This window comes from Hemiscyllium ocellatum, chromosome X (assembly GCF_020745735.1).
Source record: "Hemiscyllium ocellatum isolate sHemOce1 chromosome X, sHemOce1.pat.X.cur, whole genome shotgun sequence".
Taxonomy (NCBI): Eukaryota; Metazoa; Chordata; class Chondrichthyes; order Orectolobiformes; family Hemiscylliidae; genus Hemiscyllium; species Hemiscyllium ocellatum.
The window spans coordinates 13,289,272-13,310,360 of NC_083453.1; the positions used below are offsets into that span (position 1 = coordinate 13,289,272).

At 41.5% G+C, this 21,089-nt stretch overlaps 1 protein-coding gene across 1 annotated transcript in view; it reads right to left on the minus strand.

Moving 5' to 3' along the window:
* Positions 1-20,838, minus strand: part of esyt1a (extended synaptotagmin-like protein 1a) — a 159,698-nt gene extending 138,860 nt beyond the window's left edge. Inside the window, exon 1 of the mRNA XM_060821180.1 lies at positions 19,935-20,838. Coding sequence (XP_060677163.1) covers positions 19,935-20,261 — 327 coding nt within the window. The 5' untranslated portion in view covers positions 20,262-20,838. The remainder of the gene's footprint in view (positions 1-19,934) is intronic.
* Positions 20,839-21,089: the final 251 nt, after the last annotated feature.

Here is a 21,089-nt window from a genome sequence, read left to right on the forward strand (position 1 = left end):
ACACTGGCTTGTGTAGAAACATTTTCAGCAGGGATTTCACAACTGCGTCAACAACTGAGCTTCTTCATTATATTTAAAACATCAGCAACAACAATATTAGACCACATGAAATAGGAACAGGAGTAGGCAATTCGGCTCCCCAAGCCTGCTCTATCATTCAACAGGATCACGGTTGATCCAACACTCCTCACTGCACTTTCCTGCCCTTCCCCCATAACCCTCAACTCCCTGAAAGATCAAGAATCTATCTCAGCCTTAAATATACACAAGGACTCTGCCCCTATAGCTCTGAACCTTTTGAGAGAAGAGAATTTCTCCTCATTTCAGTGTTAAGCTGGCACTGCTTTATTCTGACACCATGCCCCTCTGGTCCTAGAATCTCCCATAAGGGGAAACATCCTCTCAGCATTTACTCTGTCAAGCCCCATAAGGATCCTGTATTTTTCAATGAGATCACCTCTCATTTTTCTAAACTCTAAACAGTAGAGTTCCAACCTGTTGAGCCTTTGCTCACAAGACAATCCCATTTTCTCTGAAGTGTCTCCAATGAAATACCTCTTCTCACATAAACGGGTCTCTGAATATCCAGATTTTCTTCTCCGTTTAAAAGTACTGTTCTTTGGTCCTCCCTTCCAAATTGAAAAACTTCACATTTTTTCCACATCATACTCCACTTGCCAATTTATTGCCCACTTACGTAATCTATTAATATCTCTCTGTAAACTGTATCCACCTCACAACTTGCTGTTCCAACTATTATTGTGTCATTTACAAATTTGGTTACAGTACATTCACTTCCTTTTTCCAAGTTATTGATATATATTATAAACAGGTGCAGTCTCAGCACTGATACCTGTCAAACCCACTGGTCACAGTTTGCCAATTTGAACAAGAATCCCTTATCCACACTTGCTGTTTCCTATCCATGAGCTACTTCTCTATCCATGTCAATATACTACCTCCAACACAATAGGCTGTTATCTTCTGACTTAATTTTTTATGAGGTATCATGTCAAATGTCTTCTTCAGGTCTAAATGCAATATATCTACCAGTTCCCCTCTATTCACTCTGGTTGAAACCTATAATAATTTAGTCAGACGCAATTTCCTTTTCATGACGCCATGCTGAGTCCGTTTGATTAGATTATGGTTATCGAAATGTGCTGCTATTACTTCTTTAATAATTGATTTCCAATACTTTTCCAACAACAGATATTGGGCTAATCAGCGTTGAGTTACCTGCTTTTTATCTCCCTCCCTTTTTGAATAGGGGTGTCACATTAGCAGTCCTCTGGTTCTTCTCCAGAATCCAAGGATAATTGAAAAATTACAACCAATGCATCCAATATCTCTGTAGCTATGTCTTTTAGGATCCTTGGATGCAAGACATCAGAGCTAGAGGGTTTATCTGCCTTTAGACCCATTAGTTTGTTTAATACTATTTCTTTAATGATGGTGACGGTACTGAATTCCCTCCTTTAATCTTTAGTATTAATGGGATGTTCAAAGTATCTTCCATTGTAAAGGCTAATGCAAAATATCTATTTAACTCCTCTGCCATTTCCTTGTTCCCCATAATGTCTAGATTCATTTTCTAAGGGGCATATGTTCACTTTGACCTTTCATGTCCTTGTTATTATATTTAAAGAAGCTCTTATTCTCAGGTTTTATATTCTTCACTAGTTGCTTATTTTCTCTCTCTTTGTTAGTAGTCCTATACTGGATACTGAATTTATCCCAGCCTTTCGGATATCACTGACTTTGGTCTCATTGTATGCTTTTTCTTTCAACTTAATATTCTCCTTACCTTCCTTGGTTAGCCATGGTTAGTTTATCCTTCCCTTTAGAATTTTTCCTTCTTACTGAGCTGTATTTTGGCTGAGTCATGAATTACTTCCTTAAATGTCTGTCACTGCTTGATTACTATCATCTTGCTAATCTATCTCCCCAGTTCACTTTAACTAACTCTATCCTCATTTCATTGTAATTTCCTTTATTTAAGTTAAACACAGTTGTTTTCGACCCATGTTGCTCACTCTCAAACTTAAATTCTATCATGCTATGATCACTGCTCCTTTTACTCTCAGGTTATTTACTAAACGTGCCTCGTTACCAGGTCCAAGATAGCCTGCTCCTTGGTTGGCCCCAAGAGATATTGCAGTGTCATCAATCAGTGCAGCAAGATTACCACTTAGATTATTAAAACAATAAGAAATGGAAAGAGTCCATTCAGCCCCTCAAGTCTGTTCAGCCATTCCATGGGATTATGGTTGATTTGTATGTCAACTCCATTTATTCTCCATGACTCAAAAATTCCTGAATAACCTCGTCCAACAACAATCTATCAACTTCAGTTTTGAAATTATCAACTGATGTCCTCCTCCAGCCTTAACCTTTTGAGGGAGAGTGTTGCAGATTCCCACTACTTTTTAAATGAAGAAATGTTTCCTGACATCTAAGATTCTTTGATCATCCCTGAATGGCCTGGTTCTAATTTTAAGGTTCCGCCTCTTTCTTCTGGACACCCAGCAATGCACTTATAAGCTTCAATCCCTCAAACCTGGGTGGCATCTGTAAAGCGGATTTTGAGATGATAGTATTCACTGAGTATGTTCCCCATTAGGAAAGAAGCTCAATTTTCAGTATGGAAACAGACCCTTCGGCCCAACAAGTCCACACCGACCCTCCGACGAGTAACCCACCCAGACCCAGTCCTCTACCCTATACTGACCCCTGACTAATGCACCTAACACTACAGGAAATTTATCATGGCCAATTCAGCTGACCTGCACATCTCTGGACTGTGTGAGTGAACCGGAGCACCCAGAGGAAACCCACACAGACACGGGGAGGATGTGCAAACTCCACACAGACAATTGCCCTAGGTGGGAATCAAACTTGGATCCCTGGCACTGTGAGGCAACCGTGCTAACCACTGAGCTACCGTGCAGACAAAGCTGCTGCTTTCTCAAACTTGCAATGAAATACATTAAAAAAACCATTAAATGAGAAGATGATTTTCAGATACAATAAGAGGAACAAGAAATTGGAATTTTGATCTCTCATGTCCCACAGGGTTTCAGGTATAGCAACAGCCAATTTGCCAACATGCTTGCAGCTTCGCCAAAGCTGATTCCACACAAATAAACCCAGGATAGTACAGGTCAGAAGACTGCCTTGTTGGTACCTGCATAGTGCCCTGATTATCCTGCCCTCCCCTTATACTTCTGGTCATTCACTAATTGATGCCATGACTAGGAGACAGAATTTGTTGCTTCACCAGTGCACTTCCATGATGTTACTGAATTCTTATTTCCCCTAAGCAACTCAGATTTGTCAATAATCAATCTGGGATGAAGTGTTACACACCGACCAAGTCCCATATTGAAATTCTGGAGTTTGACGATACCACCTGGGGCATGGTTAGCATCATACAATAAACCAAAATATCCCTGGCAGTAAGAAGGAAACAAAAAGAAACTTTCTGTTTAAGAGAGAAATCTGTGTCACTCTTTTTCCAAACTCTAGAAACATAGCATGTACCATACTGTTGTTATTGTAAATGCCTATCTCTTATTTTGCCCCATTATCCAATACTGGAAGACAACTATCAGAAATAGCAGGAAACAAAGAGTGAACAAAAGAGACTCTTGTTCTAAATTTTAATGAGGTGGATTACTTTCCTGTGGCTCTGGCCTGTTTTCACAGACCACACCTACAATTCTAAACAATTTCCAACCTCAATGCCTAAAACAAAACCTTGTTGTCTGAGCGACAACTTAACAGAACTGGTTTGTTTTATTTCATGTCTGTGCACAGCCTTATCACAGTGAGGCTGTCAGAACCTTTGTGAGAACATGGAAACAAAGGCAAAGTTCTGCAGATCCAAATTAAAAACAAAGAGCTGAAAAAACTCAGCAGACAATTGGATTGAATTAGAAATGTTAACTCTATTTCTCTCTCCACAGATGCTGCCAGACCAGCTGAGTTTCTCCAGCAATTTCTGTTTTTATGTTGGAGCACGTATCTCCACTTACACACAGAGCAGGAAGTGGCTGAGAGGTAATATCACTGGATTAGAAATCCAGAAACCCAGGTTAATATCCTGGTAACAAGGAATCAAATCACACCATGGCAGATGGTGAAATTTGAATTCAATAAAATCTGCAATTAAAGGTAAATCTAAAAGCCACTGTGTAAATTATAGGCAACTGGATATCACCTGTCCTACTGGCAGGACAGACCCAAAAGAGGTGGCAGCAGAGTGGTAATCAGTCAGGAACGGGTTCACCTGGGAAATCTCAACATCAACGGCATACCCCATGAAATCCCATTAAAACAGGCAAGAAAACCTTCTACAGCTCCATTACAGATCAAGTTAGTCAGGCCCTAAAGGAAATAGCTGCAAGACTGGGTCTGCAACAGGTGGTAAGGGAACCAACAAAAATATACTTCACCTCTTTCTTACCAATCTGCGGCTGCAGATGTATGTGTCCATGACAGTATCAGTAAGAGCGACCACTGCACTGTCCTTGTGGAGACGAAGATTTGCCCTTGCCAATGAGGGTGCCTTCAATTGTGTTGTGTGGCACTATTAGGCAAAAGTGAGGACTGCAGGTGCTGGAAATCAGAGTCTAGATTAGAGTGGTGCTGGAAAAGCACAGCAGGTCAGGCAGTATTCGAAAAGGAGGAAAATCAATGTTTTGGGCAAAAACCCTTCATCAGGAATGAAGGGGCAATGTTCAGTTAGCACAGCACTATTGCCTTGCTAACTGAACAGATCTAGCAATTCAATACTGGGCATCCAAGAGGTGCTGTGTGCCATCAGCTGCAACAGAGTCATACTCCAGCACAATCTGTAATCTCATGGCCCATCATATCCCCCACTCAAGTATTACCATCAAGCCTGGAGATCAACGCTGGTTCAATGGAGACTGCAGGATGGTATGCCAGGAACAGCATTCCAAAAATAAGATGTCAACTTAGTGAGGCTACGAAACAGGACTACTCGGAGAATGTTGATGAATTTCACTGGAAAGCTGGCCTTCCATAGCACTTCCTGATTGAGTCAAAGGCCTTGGTCAGATTGATGAAGGGCATGTAGAGAGGTTAGTGTTGTTCCTGGAACTTCTCCTGGAGTTGCTGAGCAGCAAAAATCATACCCATCAAAGCCACAGTAACTTTCAAGAAGGATTTCCTCACGCTGGGAGAAGGCACTTGGGAGGATTCGGGCGATCAGCTGCCTGGCAATGGAGAGTAGGGAAATTCCACAGTCGTTCCTACTGCCCACTTTATCTCCTTTCTTGAAGACAGTGGCGCTGGCAGCATCTCTGAGGTTGGCAGGGATATCTTCTTTTTTCCATTTTTCATGAGACTAATGGAGGCTTCAACTTCTGCCACACTAGGTAGGAGTCCAAGAACATCTTTGACGGGGAGTTGGGGGATTTCCTCAAACACATTCTGATCTCCAGTTGTATCACAGTTTAGGAGTTCATTGAAAGGTTTTTTTTGTCAGAGGCTGATGTTTACTCAGACTCTTAAAAGGATTCCATCTTTACTCCACACCGGTTTGAAGCCATGGGTATTGGGTTCTTCAATTGCCTTGGTGGCACTGAGGAAACCCCAGTGTCATGCTTGTCAGCAATGAGCTGCAGCTCCTTAGTTTTCTCAGTCTATCATTGGTTCTTGATGCCCCCAGCTCTTCTCTGTAATGCTGCCTTTTCAGTTTGATGAGTTCTCCTCTTTGCTTCACTGACAATGTCACTCACCCAGGAATGGAGAGCTTTCCTCTTCAATGAGGTCTTAGATGATGTGGTCATTCTCATTAAACCAGTTTTGGTGTTTCCTGGTCTTGTAGCCAATGGTTTCTTCACAGCTACAGATGATGGCTGTCTTCAGCTCTTTCCAGATTTCCTCCACCCCATGAAAATGAACTCTGTGCAGCTTTTAGTGAAGACACTGTGGGAAGTTTGCTAGCCTTCTTGAAACTACTAAATGATGAGCGTTTTTCTGAAATGTTTCTTAGTCTTCAGCTGCTTCTGGTGGCATTTGATGGATATTGAGGAGCAAATGAGCCGGTGTTCTCTCCAGCAGTCATTTGCACTGGTCATCGCTTTGATAATGACAGCATCCTTTAGGTCTCTGGATCAAATGATGACATAGTTGATCATGTGCAAATGCTTTGATGTTGCTGTTACCTGGTTACTTCTTCAATACATTTGACCAAGTTGGTCAGACATGACTTCCAGTTAGCAAAGCCATGCCGACTGTTCTTGATTAATCCCTGCATCTCCATGTGCAGTTTCCTTCTGTCCTTCAGAATTGCTTCCAATAGGTTCCCCAGCACTGAGGTTAGAAAGACTGGCCTGTAGTTTCCTGGTTTATCCCTTCTTGAATAACAGCACCATGTTAGCTGTCCTCCAGTCCTCTGGCACCCCTCCTGTGGTGAAAGGAGTTGAAACTTATTGACAGCACCTCTGCTATTTCTTCCTTTGCCCCACTCAACAGCCTGGGATACATTTCATCTGGCCCAGACGATTTGTCTGCTTTTAATCCTGCCAGACCACTCAGAACCTCCTTTCTGTCTGTACTAGTTTCTTTCATTATATCACAGTCCTTCTCCTACTCACCATTGATTCTCTCCCTTTCTGTTCTGATGTTAGAAGTGTAGTCTTGCTAAAATTTCACAGTAATGTCCCTGCCTCTTTTGAAAATTCTGTGAAAAACTACATTGTATTAGACTTGCAAGTAACGACTCCAGGGTCCATTTGCACCAAAAATGTTTCTGCACAGTACCAGAAGACTAGAGTAGACTGCACATTCCAGTCCAGTCACATGCTTAGTCTAATTTATTGCTGTGGCTAAATGTTAACTTTTATTTCCCCAAGCCTGAACAATTAGATCAGGCCATTCCATCCTCTTATTTCAATACCACAACCCATTCAATACAGATCATCACAAGGTGTGACTTTTTAAAGAGTGCTCATATTCTTCATTAAACAATTTGCAACAATAACTGAAACTGGTCTTTAAAAATGCATGGTCTTGCAAAACAAAAAGAATCACTGCAACTGTACTGTGGGGTTTAAGTTCACAAAAATCCCCATGGCACCATGTTTCTAAATCTCAGTAAAACCTGCCTGAGGCAGTTTTGATCTAAACGAATAAGTTGTTCATTCAAAGCTAAATGTATTTGATGACTGTTCAATTGACTGTAATGGACATTGATACTGCTCAAAATAGAGTTATCAAAGGGATACTGATACTGTAACAATGTTTGAAAAGCTGTGGTTTTAAGCCTTGATTTCTGCTGCATTGTGTGGCTTAGAGGAAATTTCAAAAAGATAAAGTCACCGATGCTCCATGCCAGGTGCTGCAGCTGCTCTTTTGATTTAAATTTTTCATGTCATCCTTGATGTCAGCTATACCAGCTAAGACTTGACTGTGCCAACCAGCCTATGGCTACTACTTCCCAGGTTGTTCTGCAGAACATAAGGATTGCTTTCATTGACCATCAGTTGTACATACTATTAAGCACATTGAAAAGTTAGTATTCATTTAGATGACACAATCCAACCATTAAAGCTGTGCTTTCATCACTGTAAGCTGCATGCTGCTTATGTTTGCCATTTGAGAACTTTCATGTCTTGTGCAACCAAGCCACAAAGTAATGGTCTTGGTTGATACTTTTGAGTTCTTCAGCTGACATCTGCGGACAGTCCATATCTCTCAGCTGTATAGAAGAACAATAGCTTGGTAAATCTTGATTTCTATCAATAGCTTCATGGAACACTTTTCGAATACTCAAACACTTTGTCTTCAAATGCAACATATGCTGTTACATTGCAGCTCACGTACCGATTGTTATGATGCCAGTTGTGGCAATGCTGCCAAGGAAGATGAACTGCTAATCTGTTTTTGGCTTTGACTTTGTGTTACGAGAAGCAGGGTGAAATATCACTCCAACTTTGTCAAAGTTGAAAGTGTAAAGCCTAGCAGCAGAAAGTACATTCCTACCTGCTATTTAAGTTCTCTGCAAGGAATTGAAAGTCATGCTCTGACTGAGCTAACAAAGAACAGCCATCAGCAGACACAAGTCTGTGAATGTTCTCATCACTGATCTTTGCTCTTGCCCACAGAATTAGTTTGAACAAAATGCTACTTGTTCTGAAGCTACTGCAGATACAGGATGATCAACAAGCTGTGGTGCATTCCACAAAATGACAGCTCAAAAACTTTACAACCAGCCTTGTTTCAGTCCACTGATCATTTGGAAATCATTTGACATCATGATGCATGTTGGCATTGTTGAAGCACTTGGCAATACGTTTGAGATTTACCAGGGTATCCCATGATGCTCGCCTGTTCATGGTATTAGATATGTTTTTAGGTCAATAAAAATGGTTAACAAACCTCGATTCTACACAGTAGCATTCTGCCAAACTTTCTCCTGTACCCAGGCAATAGGGGGATGGTCAGCAGGCTGTAGGCCCGAGCAGAGCAGAGATGGTCAGTGAGGCTGGAGGCCCAAGTGAGGTTGGGATGGTCAGTGGGTTGGAGGCTGAGTGCTGGCAAGTGGGACTAGATTAGGTTGGGATATCTGGTCAGAATAGATGAGTTGAACCAACGGGTCTGGTGTATATCTCTATGACTCTGTGATGTATAATTCCCAGGATTATCCCTGTACTCTTTCCTGAACAAGGGAATAATGTTTTTCATAACCTCTATATTCTCCTTAATCATTCCATATATTGACCAACCCTCCCCTTCAGAGTCTGTCCTTCTTACAGTCATAGAGATGTACAGCATGGAAACAGACCCTTCGGTCCAACCTGTCCATGACGAGATATCCCAACCGAATCTAGTCCCACCTGCCAGCACATGGCCCACATCCCTCCAAACCCTTCCCATTCATATACCCATCGAAATGCCTCTTAAATGTTGCAATTGTACCAGCCTCCACCACTTCATCTGGCAGCTCATTCCACACACGTACCACCCTGTGTGTGAAAAAGTTGCCCCTTAGGTCTCTTTTATATCTTTCCCCTCTCACCCTAAACCTATGCCCTCTAGTTCTGGACTCCCCGACCCCAGGGAAAAGACTTGCTGATGGTATTTATCCAACCCATGCCCCTCATAATTTTGTAAGCCTCTAAGGTCACCCCTCAGCCTCCGATGCTCCAGGGAAAAAAGCCCCAACCTGTTCAGCTTCTTCCTGTAGCTCAAATCCTCTAACCCTGGCAACATCCTTGTAAATCTTTTCTGAATCCTGTCAAGTTTCACTGCACGGATCCAACCTGCGGAAGACATCCAAATTATCCAGATATCTGAAACCCTCCCTCCTTCACCAGCTCTTGAGCCATGCATTCAATTGTATTATTTTCCAATTTTTGGCCACACCAGCACATTGTACACACCATTGCACAGTTATTGAAACAAATTTAAGGAAGTGTTGAACAAAAATGAAATACTGCAGGAACTTGACAACAATCAAGTTAAAATAGTCCTATGGAAGGTATTCTGTAAAATCAATTGTGCTTTAAAAAGCTTTGTTAAAAAAATCACACAATATCAGGTTATAGTCCAACAGGTTTATTTGGAAGCACTAGCTTTCGGAGCGCTCCACAACCAGATGGGCTGTGGAGTGTAAGATCGTAAGACACAGAATTTATAGCAAAAGTTTACAGTGTGATATGCAACTGAAATGATATATTGAAAAAGACCTGGGTTGTTTGTTAAGTCTCTCATCTTTTGTTCGCAGCAAACAGCCAGACTTTCAGAACAATGCCATACAACCCTGTCACATAGGACGCTGCAAGACATGTCACAGAGTTGACGTGGATACCACCACTACATATGCGGACAACACCCGCCATGTACGCGGCAGGTACTCATGCGACTCGGCCAACATTGTCTATCTCATACGTTGCAGGCAAGGATGCCCCGAGGCATGGTTCATTGGCGAGACCAAGCAGACGCTACGGTAACAGATGAATGGACACCGCACAACAATCACCACTCAGGAGGGTTCCCTCCCAGATGGAGAGCACTTCAGCAGTCCGGACATTCAACCTCAGACCTTTTGGTGATCATTCTCCAAGGCGGACTTCGGGACAGGCAACAACGCAAAGTGGCCGAGCAGAGGCTGATGGCCAAGTCTGGTAGCAATGGTGAATGGCTTCCATCAGGACCTTGGGATCATTTCACACTACAGATGACCCCACTGCACTACACACTCTCTCTCACTCACACAAACACACCTAAAGACCTTCTCTCATATGCTCACACATACACACCCTCTCACGGACTTATACCCCTTTACACACATACACATTCTCTCACAGACAGTCACATCTATTAGCACACACGCACACGTACACACACAGAAGTTTGTGGGGTGCATTTGTACTTGCAGAATTACATTTTATTTTGCTCAAATGCATGAATCCAAATAAGATTCTGTAAATCCTCTTTTTAGAAATAGAATCAGTCTGAACATTGGGGCACAGATAGAAAAACTTTAACCTCACACCTTCAATGCATTATCTGAGCTGACATGGCACCTATTGTTAAAGTTCACTTGAGAATCTAACTTTTAAAAAAAGTTCTGGGGTTTACATATGAAAGAGCTGAAAACAATATGGTTATTCCAAAAGATGACAGGCTTAACAAACAATCTCGGTCTTTTTCAATATATAATTCTAGTTACATCACACTGTAAACTTTTGCTATAAATTCTGTGTCTTACGATCTTATACTCCACAATCACCTGATGAAGGAGCAGTGCTTCCAAATAAACCTTTTGGACTATAACCTAATGTTGCGTGATTTTTAATTTTGTACATCCCAGTCCAACACCAGCACCTCCCAAATTAAAAGAAAACAGGCTGTGAGGAAACAATTCAGTGGGATTCTGAAATACTAGTACTTGGTTGTAGAGAATCTTCTGGTCAACATATAAACAGTATTTTTCGGAAACAAAGCCAGCTTCCTTTGGTGTCTAGGATTAAACAAATGTTGATCAGTATTCTCAGTGAATCGATCGAACCAATGGGTGACGTTAATGGATTTTGAACTTTAATTGCAGCCTTTACCTGATGTAAAATAAGTGTTTCGTTTAAACTTCAGATAAAGGATGTAATTGAGGAATATTTGTGTTTTGTGAACATAATGTTCACTGAGCTGATGCATGTTGCTGCTTGAGAATAAAGCACTTCATTGTGGGCATCAGGCTGCGTCAGGTCAAATACAGAGTTCTTTAGAAGCAGGTTCTGAAATCATTTACATGATTACACTGTGGGGTGAATTTTCTCCTTTAATAATAAATTGGAAAATAACTATATTTTACAATAAATTCCAGGAATGTGTGTTATGAGAATACAATTTGTTAATTTTAAGCAAAAACAGACTCGCTCCAATTTTCAATCCAGAGGAATTTCACCCTGTTCTCTTTAATATATATTCTTCACTGTAACCGCCCCACATATTTCATTGTTTCCAAATGAACATGTATTTTGGCTTTCTCACATTTAGCAATTAATTTTATTTTCTTTCCTCCCCAAACATTGACTGATAGTGTTGCAATCCTGACACCAGAAGGTACCGAAGGGTGGCTTGGGAATGACGACAGCTACTCCACAAAGTAATGTTCGCATCAAACGACTCCAATTCAGGCACAAAATACAATGGGGGAACCAAATTGTGCCCTGACACAGTGGTAATACTTATTATCTTACACGAGTTCACTTTGTGTAATTTCTGCCTTCTAACCAGTCTTCAAGATGTTTCCCCCTTATCTACTGAGAGCTGTCAAGTGTGTTAGCATGATTGTTACTTCCTCATTTTAAGTGAGGCCATCCCTCTCTTTGCTGCTGTTTGAAAATCAGCATTTAAAGAAAATCTACTCTCAAGCTTGTTAACACATAGGAACTTACCCTCTTTAACAACATCCAGACTGTATTTTATGACTAGCTTTGATTTTATCTTTTTTTTCCAAGATTCTTTAATATCCTGACTCTTTCATCCACTTTCACTCACACTCTTCCCCAATGCACATGCCCGAAACATTTTCTTCAAATCACATCCTAGACGGCTTTGTAACAGAAGTGTATCTTGTGATCTTTGCTCGTCAAATTGGTGACTGGAGTAAAATGAAAGTGGCTGACAACCTCAGCCAGCATTGTACACATATGTTCATGACTCTCTCACCTTCTGAGCTTCTTGTAAACATGATCAATGTATTTCCAAGAGTTAATCGGGCCTTTCATCTGCATTTTCAAACTGCTTCACCCAATTTAAGAAATCTGACACCTTCTCTGCTTATTGTTTGTTAAGCATTCTGATTTGTTTATATATCTTATTAACAGTGAATACGGACATTACCATTCACTGATAAAGGCTTGGCATAGTGAATGGTTACTACAGGAAAGTGGAAAATGTACTTTTTCCAAATATTGAGATAATAGAATGTGAGAAACATAATATTGGAGAAAAACTCAAGCTCCAATTAAAAGTTATTTGGAGTTTTAAAATCCCTTTTTAAGCCTTCTTGTTAAAACTGAGTCAATCTATCACTTGTAATTTTGATTTGCATACCCTATGTAATTAAATCTATGGAAAGATATTGAGTAATATTTGAACAATGTTAATTTTGACTATAGTTTTATATAACCCTTCATCCACCGAATCTCATCTGTTCCCCATCCTCTAGCGCATCTCTCCTTTCTACCAAGACAGCACACAGCAATTGATGCATAATGCAATCAAAATGTTCAGTTAGTTTGAGAGGCTCTGGGTGGGATAAACTGCCAGCAGGTAAAGATTCATTTTACTTTATACAGAAGCAATGTATTGAAAATGACTGTGGAAGCAGCTTTTAAATTAGTTTCACTCAATTGCTGCAATCTGAAGCAATGCTTCATTATTTATATGACATTACCAGGATGTGATACACTCAACAATGGCAAGACTAACGTCAGAACATTGATACGTGTACATATATTTGCGAATACAAAAATTCTCAGACTGGCAAAGCAGAGAATGAGGTAAATTAAACTGCATTTATTTCAATGCAAGAGGCTCAACAGGGAAGGCAGATGAACTCAGGACATGGTTAGGAACATGGGACTGAGATATCATAGCAATTACAGAAACATGGCTCAGGGATAGACAGGACTCACAGCTTAATGCTATAGGAAAGTGAAAAGGGAGGGGAGGGCAAGAGAGAGGAGGAGGAGTGGCATTTTTGATGACAGGTAACATTACAGCTGTACTTAGGGAGGATATTCCTAGGAATGCGTCCAGAGAAGAAGTTATTTGGATGGAACTGAGAAATAAGAAAGGGACGATCACCTGATTGGGATTGTACTTTAGACCCCCAATAGTCAGTAGGAAATTGAGATACAAATTTGTAAGGACATCTCAGCTATCTGTAAGGATAATAGGGTGGTTATGATAGGGGATTTTAACTTTTCAAACATAAACTGGGACTGCCATTGTGTTAAGGATTTAGATGGAGAGGAATTTCTTAAGTGTGTACAAGACAATTTTCTGATTCAGTATGTGGATGTACCTACTAGATAAGGTGCAAAAGTTGACCAAATCTTGGGAACTAAGACAGGACAAGTGACTATGTCAGTGGGGAAGCGACCATAATTCTATTAGATTTAAAATAGTGATGGAAAGGGATAGACCAGATCTAAAAGTTAAAGTTTGAAACTGGAGGAAGGCTAATTTTGATGGTATTAGGCAAGAACTTTCAAAAGTTGATTGGGTGCAGATGTTTGCAGGTAAAGGGATGGCTGGAACATGGAAAGCCTTCAAAAATGATATAATGAGAGTCCAGAGACAGTATATTCCTGCTAGGGTGAAAGGAAAGGCTGGTAGATGCAGGGAATGCTGCTTGACTACAGACATTGGGGTTTTGGTCAAGAAAAAGGAAGCAAGCATACGTTAGGTATAGACAGGATAGAATTCTTAGAAAGAGTATAAAGGCAGTAGGAGTATATTTAAAATGGAAATCAGGAGGGCACAAAGGAGGCATGAGATAGCTTTGGTAGGTAGGGTTAAGGAGAATCCAAGGGGTTTTTACAAATATATTAAGGACAAAAGGGTAACTAGGGAGAGAATAGGGCCCCTCAAAGATCAGTAAGGCAGCTGATGTGGGGAACCGCAGGAGATGGGAAAGATACTAAACGAGTATTTTGCATCAGTGTTTATTGTGGTGAAGGACATGGAAGATATAGGATGTGAGGAAATAGATGGTGACATCTTAAAAATCATCCATATTACAGAGGAGGAAGTGCTGGATGTCTTGAAATGCATAAAAGTGGATAAATCCCCAGGACCTGATCAGATGTATGCTAGAACTCTATGGAAGCTAGGGAAGTGATTGCTGGGCCCCTTGCTGAGATATCTGTATCATCAATAGTAACAAGTAAGGTGCCAGAAGACTGGAGGTTGGCTAACATGGTGCCATCATCATGATGGGGTTATATTATAGGCCTCCTAATATTCAGCAGCAGATTGTGGAAAGATGTAAAAACAACAGGGTTGTAGCAGTGGGTGATTTTAGTTTCCCCAGTATTGACTGGGACTCCTTTAATGCCAGGGCTTAGATGGGGCGGATGTGTTAGGTACATTCAGGAGGGTTTCTTGAAACAATATGTAGACAGCACAACTAGACAACAGGCCATACTGGACCTGGGAATGGGAAATGAGCCCAGCCAGGTGATCAAAATTTCAGTGGGGGAGCATTTTCGTAAAATGAACAAGGGCGGGACCTATGCAGTTCATGGGAGGCCCCTGGGTAGAGCTGTTGAACAGAGACCTAGGGGTTCAGGTACATAGTTCTTTGAAAGATGTATTGCAGGTAGGCACGGTGGTTAAGAAGGCATTTAGCACACTTGCTTTCATTGCTCCTTCCACTGAGTATAGGAATTGGGATGTTATCTTGAGGTTGTACGGGACATTCGTGAGGCCACTTTTGGAGTGCTGCGTACAGTTTTGGTTACCCTGCTATAGCCAGGATATTATTAAATTGGAGGGGGTTCAGAAAAGATTTACCAGGATGTTGCTGGCACTGGAGGGTTCGAGTTATAAGGGGAGGCTGAATAGGCTGGAACTTTTTTCACTGAAACATTGAAAGTTGAGGGGTGACTTTATAAAATCATGAGGGGCATAAATAAGGTGAATTTCAAATTCCTTTTCCATAGGGTGGGCGAGTTCAAAACTAGGGGACATATTTTTAAGATGTGAGGAGAAAGATTTAGAAAGGTCCTATAGTATGTGTAATGAACTTCCAGAGGAAATGGTAAATGCAGGTACAGTTACAACATTTAAAAGACATTTGGACAGGTAGGATAAGAGGGATGAAGGCCAAACACAGGCAGTGGGACTTGTTTGGTTTGGGAAACTTGACCAGCATGGACAAGTTGGACTGAAAGGTCTGTTTCCATCTGAATGCTGTATGACTCCATGAGCCCCCTTGCAACAGAGTGCCTTTACTTAACATCTTCCCTTGACAATGATGTGAGGGATCACAAATCCCATCTGTTCATGATGCAGTAAATTAGAGTTTTTCAAGGCACAAAAACCATCCAGGGTGATAAAACCCTACAGAGATCAAAAGTATTCAATCAAACGTGCATGCGCTGCACCCATTTTTTTAATTTAAAAATTCAAGTTTGGTATATATGGTGTCTACAATGAGAAGGAATAGGGCACAGTAACCTGTACTATTTGCAATCTCTCCTCCCCTCTTTGCGATCAACTACCTCAACATCTATACAAGTGACTACAGGTCGTTCTGTTACAATGTGCGTTTTGTCAGCGTGAATTCACTGTAAAGTGATTGATGAATAGGGGACACTGTTTTTAAAGCACAAACTTTTATAACTTGTGTTGGCTGTAACATGATTAAATCACCAACACTAAGTGTTATTTGTATTGTGCGATTCTTGTATAGAGTGGGATCACACAGAAATGCGATTATCATGCTGCAGAAGAAATGACTATACTATAGTGATGACTAAGAAATGACTATAGTTCTACTTTAATGAAACAGTGGTCGCGATCTCTGCGATCAAGGTTGCCAAGATCCACAATTGTAAGCTTGTATCAAAATGTGTAACTATGCTAACAATGTATTTTGCTTCAGAGCCACATCTGTACCTGAAAGAAAGGGAAGATACATTTCACAGGCAAATAACAATCTTTCAATAAGGAATTTTTACCACATCTGATCAGGCAAATTATCAAAAAGGAGATTTTTTTTATTGTCGGTTGTGGACCTCACTAACTATACCAATATTTACTGTCCATCCCTAATTGCCCGCAAGAAACTGATGGTGAGCTGCCTTCTTGAAACACTGTACTCCATATGTAATTACACCCACAATGCTGTTAGGGAGGGAGCTCCAAGATAATGGAAGAACGCTGATATACTTCCAAGACAGGATAGTGAGTGGCTTGGAGGGGAATTTATAGGTGGTGGTGCTCACCGGTGTCTGCTGCCCTTGTCCTTATAGGGGGAAGATGCTGCAGTTTGGAAGGAGCTATCCAAGGAGTTTTAGCGAGTAGTCATGTAAATGGCACACATGGCTGCCAATGTGTGTCAGCAGGAGAGGCGATGTTTATGACGATAGATGGTGTTCCAATCCATCAAACTGCTTTGTTCTGGAGTGTGTCAAGTATTTTACATTAGAGCTGCACTCATCCAGGCAAGTCGATAGCACTCCACCACACTTCTGACTTGCACCTTGTAAGTGACTGAGAAGCACTGGGGAGACAGAACGGGAGTTGCAATTTCCTAATCTCTGACCTGTTCATTTGCTAATGCATTTATATGGCTGATCCAGTTCAGTTTCTGGTCAATAGTATTTCCCCAAGATGTTGGTAGTGGGGATTGAGTGACTGTAATCCATTTGAACATCATGGGAAGATGGTCTATCCTGCCACAGAGTGTCAGGCAATGTTACTTGTCACTTAATCAGCCCAAACCTGGATACTGTCCAGATTTTTTAGCATTTGAACGCAGACTGCTTCAGTATCTGAGTTGCAAATGATGCAAAACATTTTGCAATCACAAGCAAACATTCCCACTTCTGACCTTATGAAGGTGGTCATTTATGAAGTGGCTAAAGATGATTGAGCCAAAGACACTACTCCAAGGAACTGGGGCTCTTATGACACAGTAAGTGTTCCTACTTCTGAGCCAGAGGCCCAGGTTCAAGTCCCACCCACTCCAGATGTGCGTCATAAGATGTCTGAAGAGGTTGATTAGAGGTTTTGTTATACTAAGGAACCTAGGCAAAAGTGAGGACTGTAGATGCTGGAAAAGCACAGCAGGTCAGGCAGCATCCGAGGAGCAGGAAAAGCCCTTCATCAGGAATACTAATGAACCTGGCGACAGAATGCTATGGCACAGCAGTAGTGTTCCTATCTCAGCGTTCCTATTGTGCCAGAATTTGTTCTAAAATATTAATGTTGATTGGCAAGCATTGGAGCAAAACCTTACGTCTGCTGGTGCAAAGGGCACCAACATCTTGGGCTCCTTCCCGCAACTGATTGCAGGAATTGCTAACCTTAGCCTGGTTCCTGGTAGGCCCATGAGTCGAAGGATACTCTGACCAGCCTGGCGCAGAAGCGGTTGAGAGTATAGTTCCTAGGACCACACAATTTGAATTTAATCCTAGTAAAGAATTTGATCTGCGTGTAGTTGTTTTGGTCAAATGTGAGGCATGTGGTCTCAATTATTCTGCATACCTTCTGCAGTCCAATGTTTTCTTGACCAACAGGTTGTCCTGAGATTTGGGTTGAGCTGAGAGAAGAGCTTTTGGTGCTTTATGTATCTGTCAAACTATCACTCTAGTTCAGTACTCAAAAATAGAATCCATTTAGGGCACCCTACACTTTCGTTCCTGAAATTGTAACTATTTTTTACAAGAGTCTTTACACTTTTGGTCTCCTTTTGTGGTTGTTTATTTACTGCACATTGAAAGAGATTGAATGAATTCTCTTAACAACGGATTAACCATAGATGAAATGGTCATGATTTCCACCATCATGATTGTGTTCATGTTTCGGAAGGTGGTGTCGCAATGGCAAACGTAATCGTTTTAAACTCTTGAGCTGCACAGTCAAATTCTGACAGAACATCTTAGCTTCAGCCTAATCTTGGTCCTGATGCAGATATGGACCCAAGAGTTGTATACCAAATGGAATGCAAGAGTAGCAAGCATCCTTTACGGCAAGACAGTATTTAAGTAGGGGAAGTCGACGAAGTATTGGCAAATACGAATTGGAGTGAAGGTAGTGTCCAGTAAGTGCAGTTGTACTTGATGCAAATGAAGTTCTTTGTTAGGTGGTCATTGTACCCTTGGTTTGTCGCTGCAAGGTGCCATAAGTTTCCTCAACTCGATCATCTTCAGCTGCTCCATTCCGAATTACGTCTACTCGCCAAAGATTGAGTGTGGAGCTGTGGCTGCTGATTATTAGTATATAACTCTATTCACAGCTCCAGATTATGAAGTAGCCAGTTAGGTTACAGTAGGATGTGGATATCATTGGGGCTTGGGACTTGATCAACCATTTTCTACTGGTCTTGGCTAGATGGCACAGTGGTGGTGTCCCTACCTCTGGCCTAGAAGACCTGGATTCAATTCTCATCTGCTCCAGAGGTGTGTCACAACATCTTGGAACAGGTTGATTCGAAATATCTATGTTAAAGAACTCCTGCAGAGATGTCCTGGAGCTGAGATGACTGACCTCCAACAACCATAATCATCTTCCTTTGTGCCATGTATGACTCCACCCGGCGACAAGTTTTATCTGATTTCCATTGTCTGCAGTTTTGCCAATGCTCCTAGATGCCACATTCGGTAAAGTGTGGCCTTGATTTTGAGGGCGGTCACTCTCATCACACCACTCGAATTCAGCTGTTTTGTCCATGTTAGAACCAAGTCTGTGCACCGTAGTGGAACACAAACTGAGTATCACTGAGCAGGCTATCCCTTTGCAACTGCTGTTTGATAGCACTATTGGTGGCCCTTTCCATCTTTTTTTTAAACTGGTGATTGACAGTAGGCTGATATGGTGCCAACTGGCCAGGTTGGATTTGTCCTGCTTTTGTACACAGGACATACCTGGGCAATTTTTCACTTCGCTGGATAGATACTGATGCAGTAGCTATACTGGAACAGACTGGAGGCAAATTCTGCAGCCTTAAGTCTTCAGTACTATTACCAGAATGTTATCAGGGCCCAGATCCTTTGCATTGTCCAGTATCTTCAGCTATTTTTTGATATCCCATGGAATTAATTAAATTGACTGAACATTGGCATGTGATACTGGAGGCCTCTGAAGGAGGATGAAATGGATCATCCACTCAGCATTTCTAACTGAAGGTTGATGCAAGTGTGTAAGCCTTATCTTTTGCACTGTGTTGAGCTCCCTCATCATTGAGGATGGGGATATATTTTGAACTGTAGTTCTACAACTATTATACCAAAGAAGTCATGCAACGTCAAAAAATATGCAATGATCTCACCCTGTTGAAATTTCTAATCCATCACTCGCAATCTTAACCGCAGAAATACAATGCCAAATGTTCGTTCATGAAGAAGTTATATTTTTATGTAAGAAACTGAGCTATTACGTTAAAATAACTCGCAGAAATAAAATCGCATTTAAAATTATTCACATTTTTTTCTAAGATGCACGCATTTTAAATGTTCTTTACTCCTGCAGATCTCTGTAGGAAATCACAAACCCACTTGCTAGAAAGGATTAATTGAGGTAGCACGAGGACCCCGCGCATCCCTCCCTGTTCAAATTTTCTGACTGGGATTGTAATTCCCCATGGAGTCAAAAACTTTGCAGCTAAAAAGATTCTTATACTTTCTACACAGCGAGACTTCCCGCTGTATACCCCTTACCCAAGCTGGCAGGCTCTTGTTTGTTCTTTTTCTGGTGACGTTCTCTTCGTTTTCCAGGAGGTAGAAGGCGTCCCTCAGCTTGTTCTGTTTGCTCTGTCTCCGCATTTTCCACCCCATCCACAGCATCAGTCCGAAAACCAGAAAGCTCACACTCAGCCCGAAGTAACCGGTTAGATAGATCAACATGAGCCACAGAAGTGTTTTGCCGAAGCGAGTTAACAGAGTCATCATGTCGTTGGCGGCGAGACTTGGAACCCCGGCTTCATCAGGGGTCCCGCCAATTGAGGTTGGCGCTCCCTCCTCGCGAGCACTGTAGTTTCGATCCATGGGGTGATTCAATTTGCACAAAGGAAAGCTTTAAAAAAAAGACGGGGCAAACAAAAAATTGAAAACAAATAAAGTGGACCAGTTTTAGTGAAGAGCACGGTAAGGGACCTCAGCGCGAGCGGCCGGGGTTCCTCCCAAACTGCAGCAGCCCAGGTTCCGGAAAACAACGAATCATACGATCTCAACACGATTTACTAGGTGTCAGAGATTCGTACTTATGCGTACGAAAAATCGCGGCCACATTCACCCTGCGTCTGTCCGCAGTAAGAACTGAAACCGAGCTCTCCTCCCTTTCTCTTATAGTCTCTTCCTAGAGGGCGTTGGTTGCGTCTGCATCCTGAAAAAATTCTTTCCTCAGACTCTCTGCTTTTTTTTCCCCAAGGAATTTGCAAGTGGCTACAAATCTCAAATTCATTTCTAACCACGTTTTTTCACCTCCACCAAGAAGTTGAGGAAAGCACTTAATTCATACTGTATCCACAGTGACTTAGCTGTTGTGTTGTTTTTGAAGTCAGAAAGTTTTGCCTCAAATGAAAGACCAGACCCACGCATAAAGGGGTGAGCCGAACCAAACCCTCCAACCTCCACTGCAGCCGACTGGAAAAAAACTTCCGTCATATCCGTTCACTCGCATTTTTTTACATTTCTTGTTCTTAAACACATTGGTTATCAGCAGTTTCTCAATCCCAGCCCATGGTACGATGGCAAGTAAATTATAACCTTATTAAAGATCATACTGCATATTTCAAAGGCCAGGATTTATTCCGAAATTGTCAATTATGAAGGTTTTAAGGTTGTACACGTAGAGTTGTCAACAATATAACAACT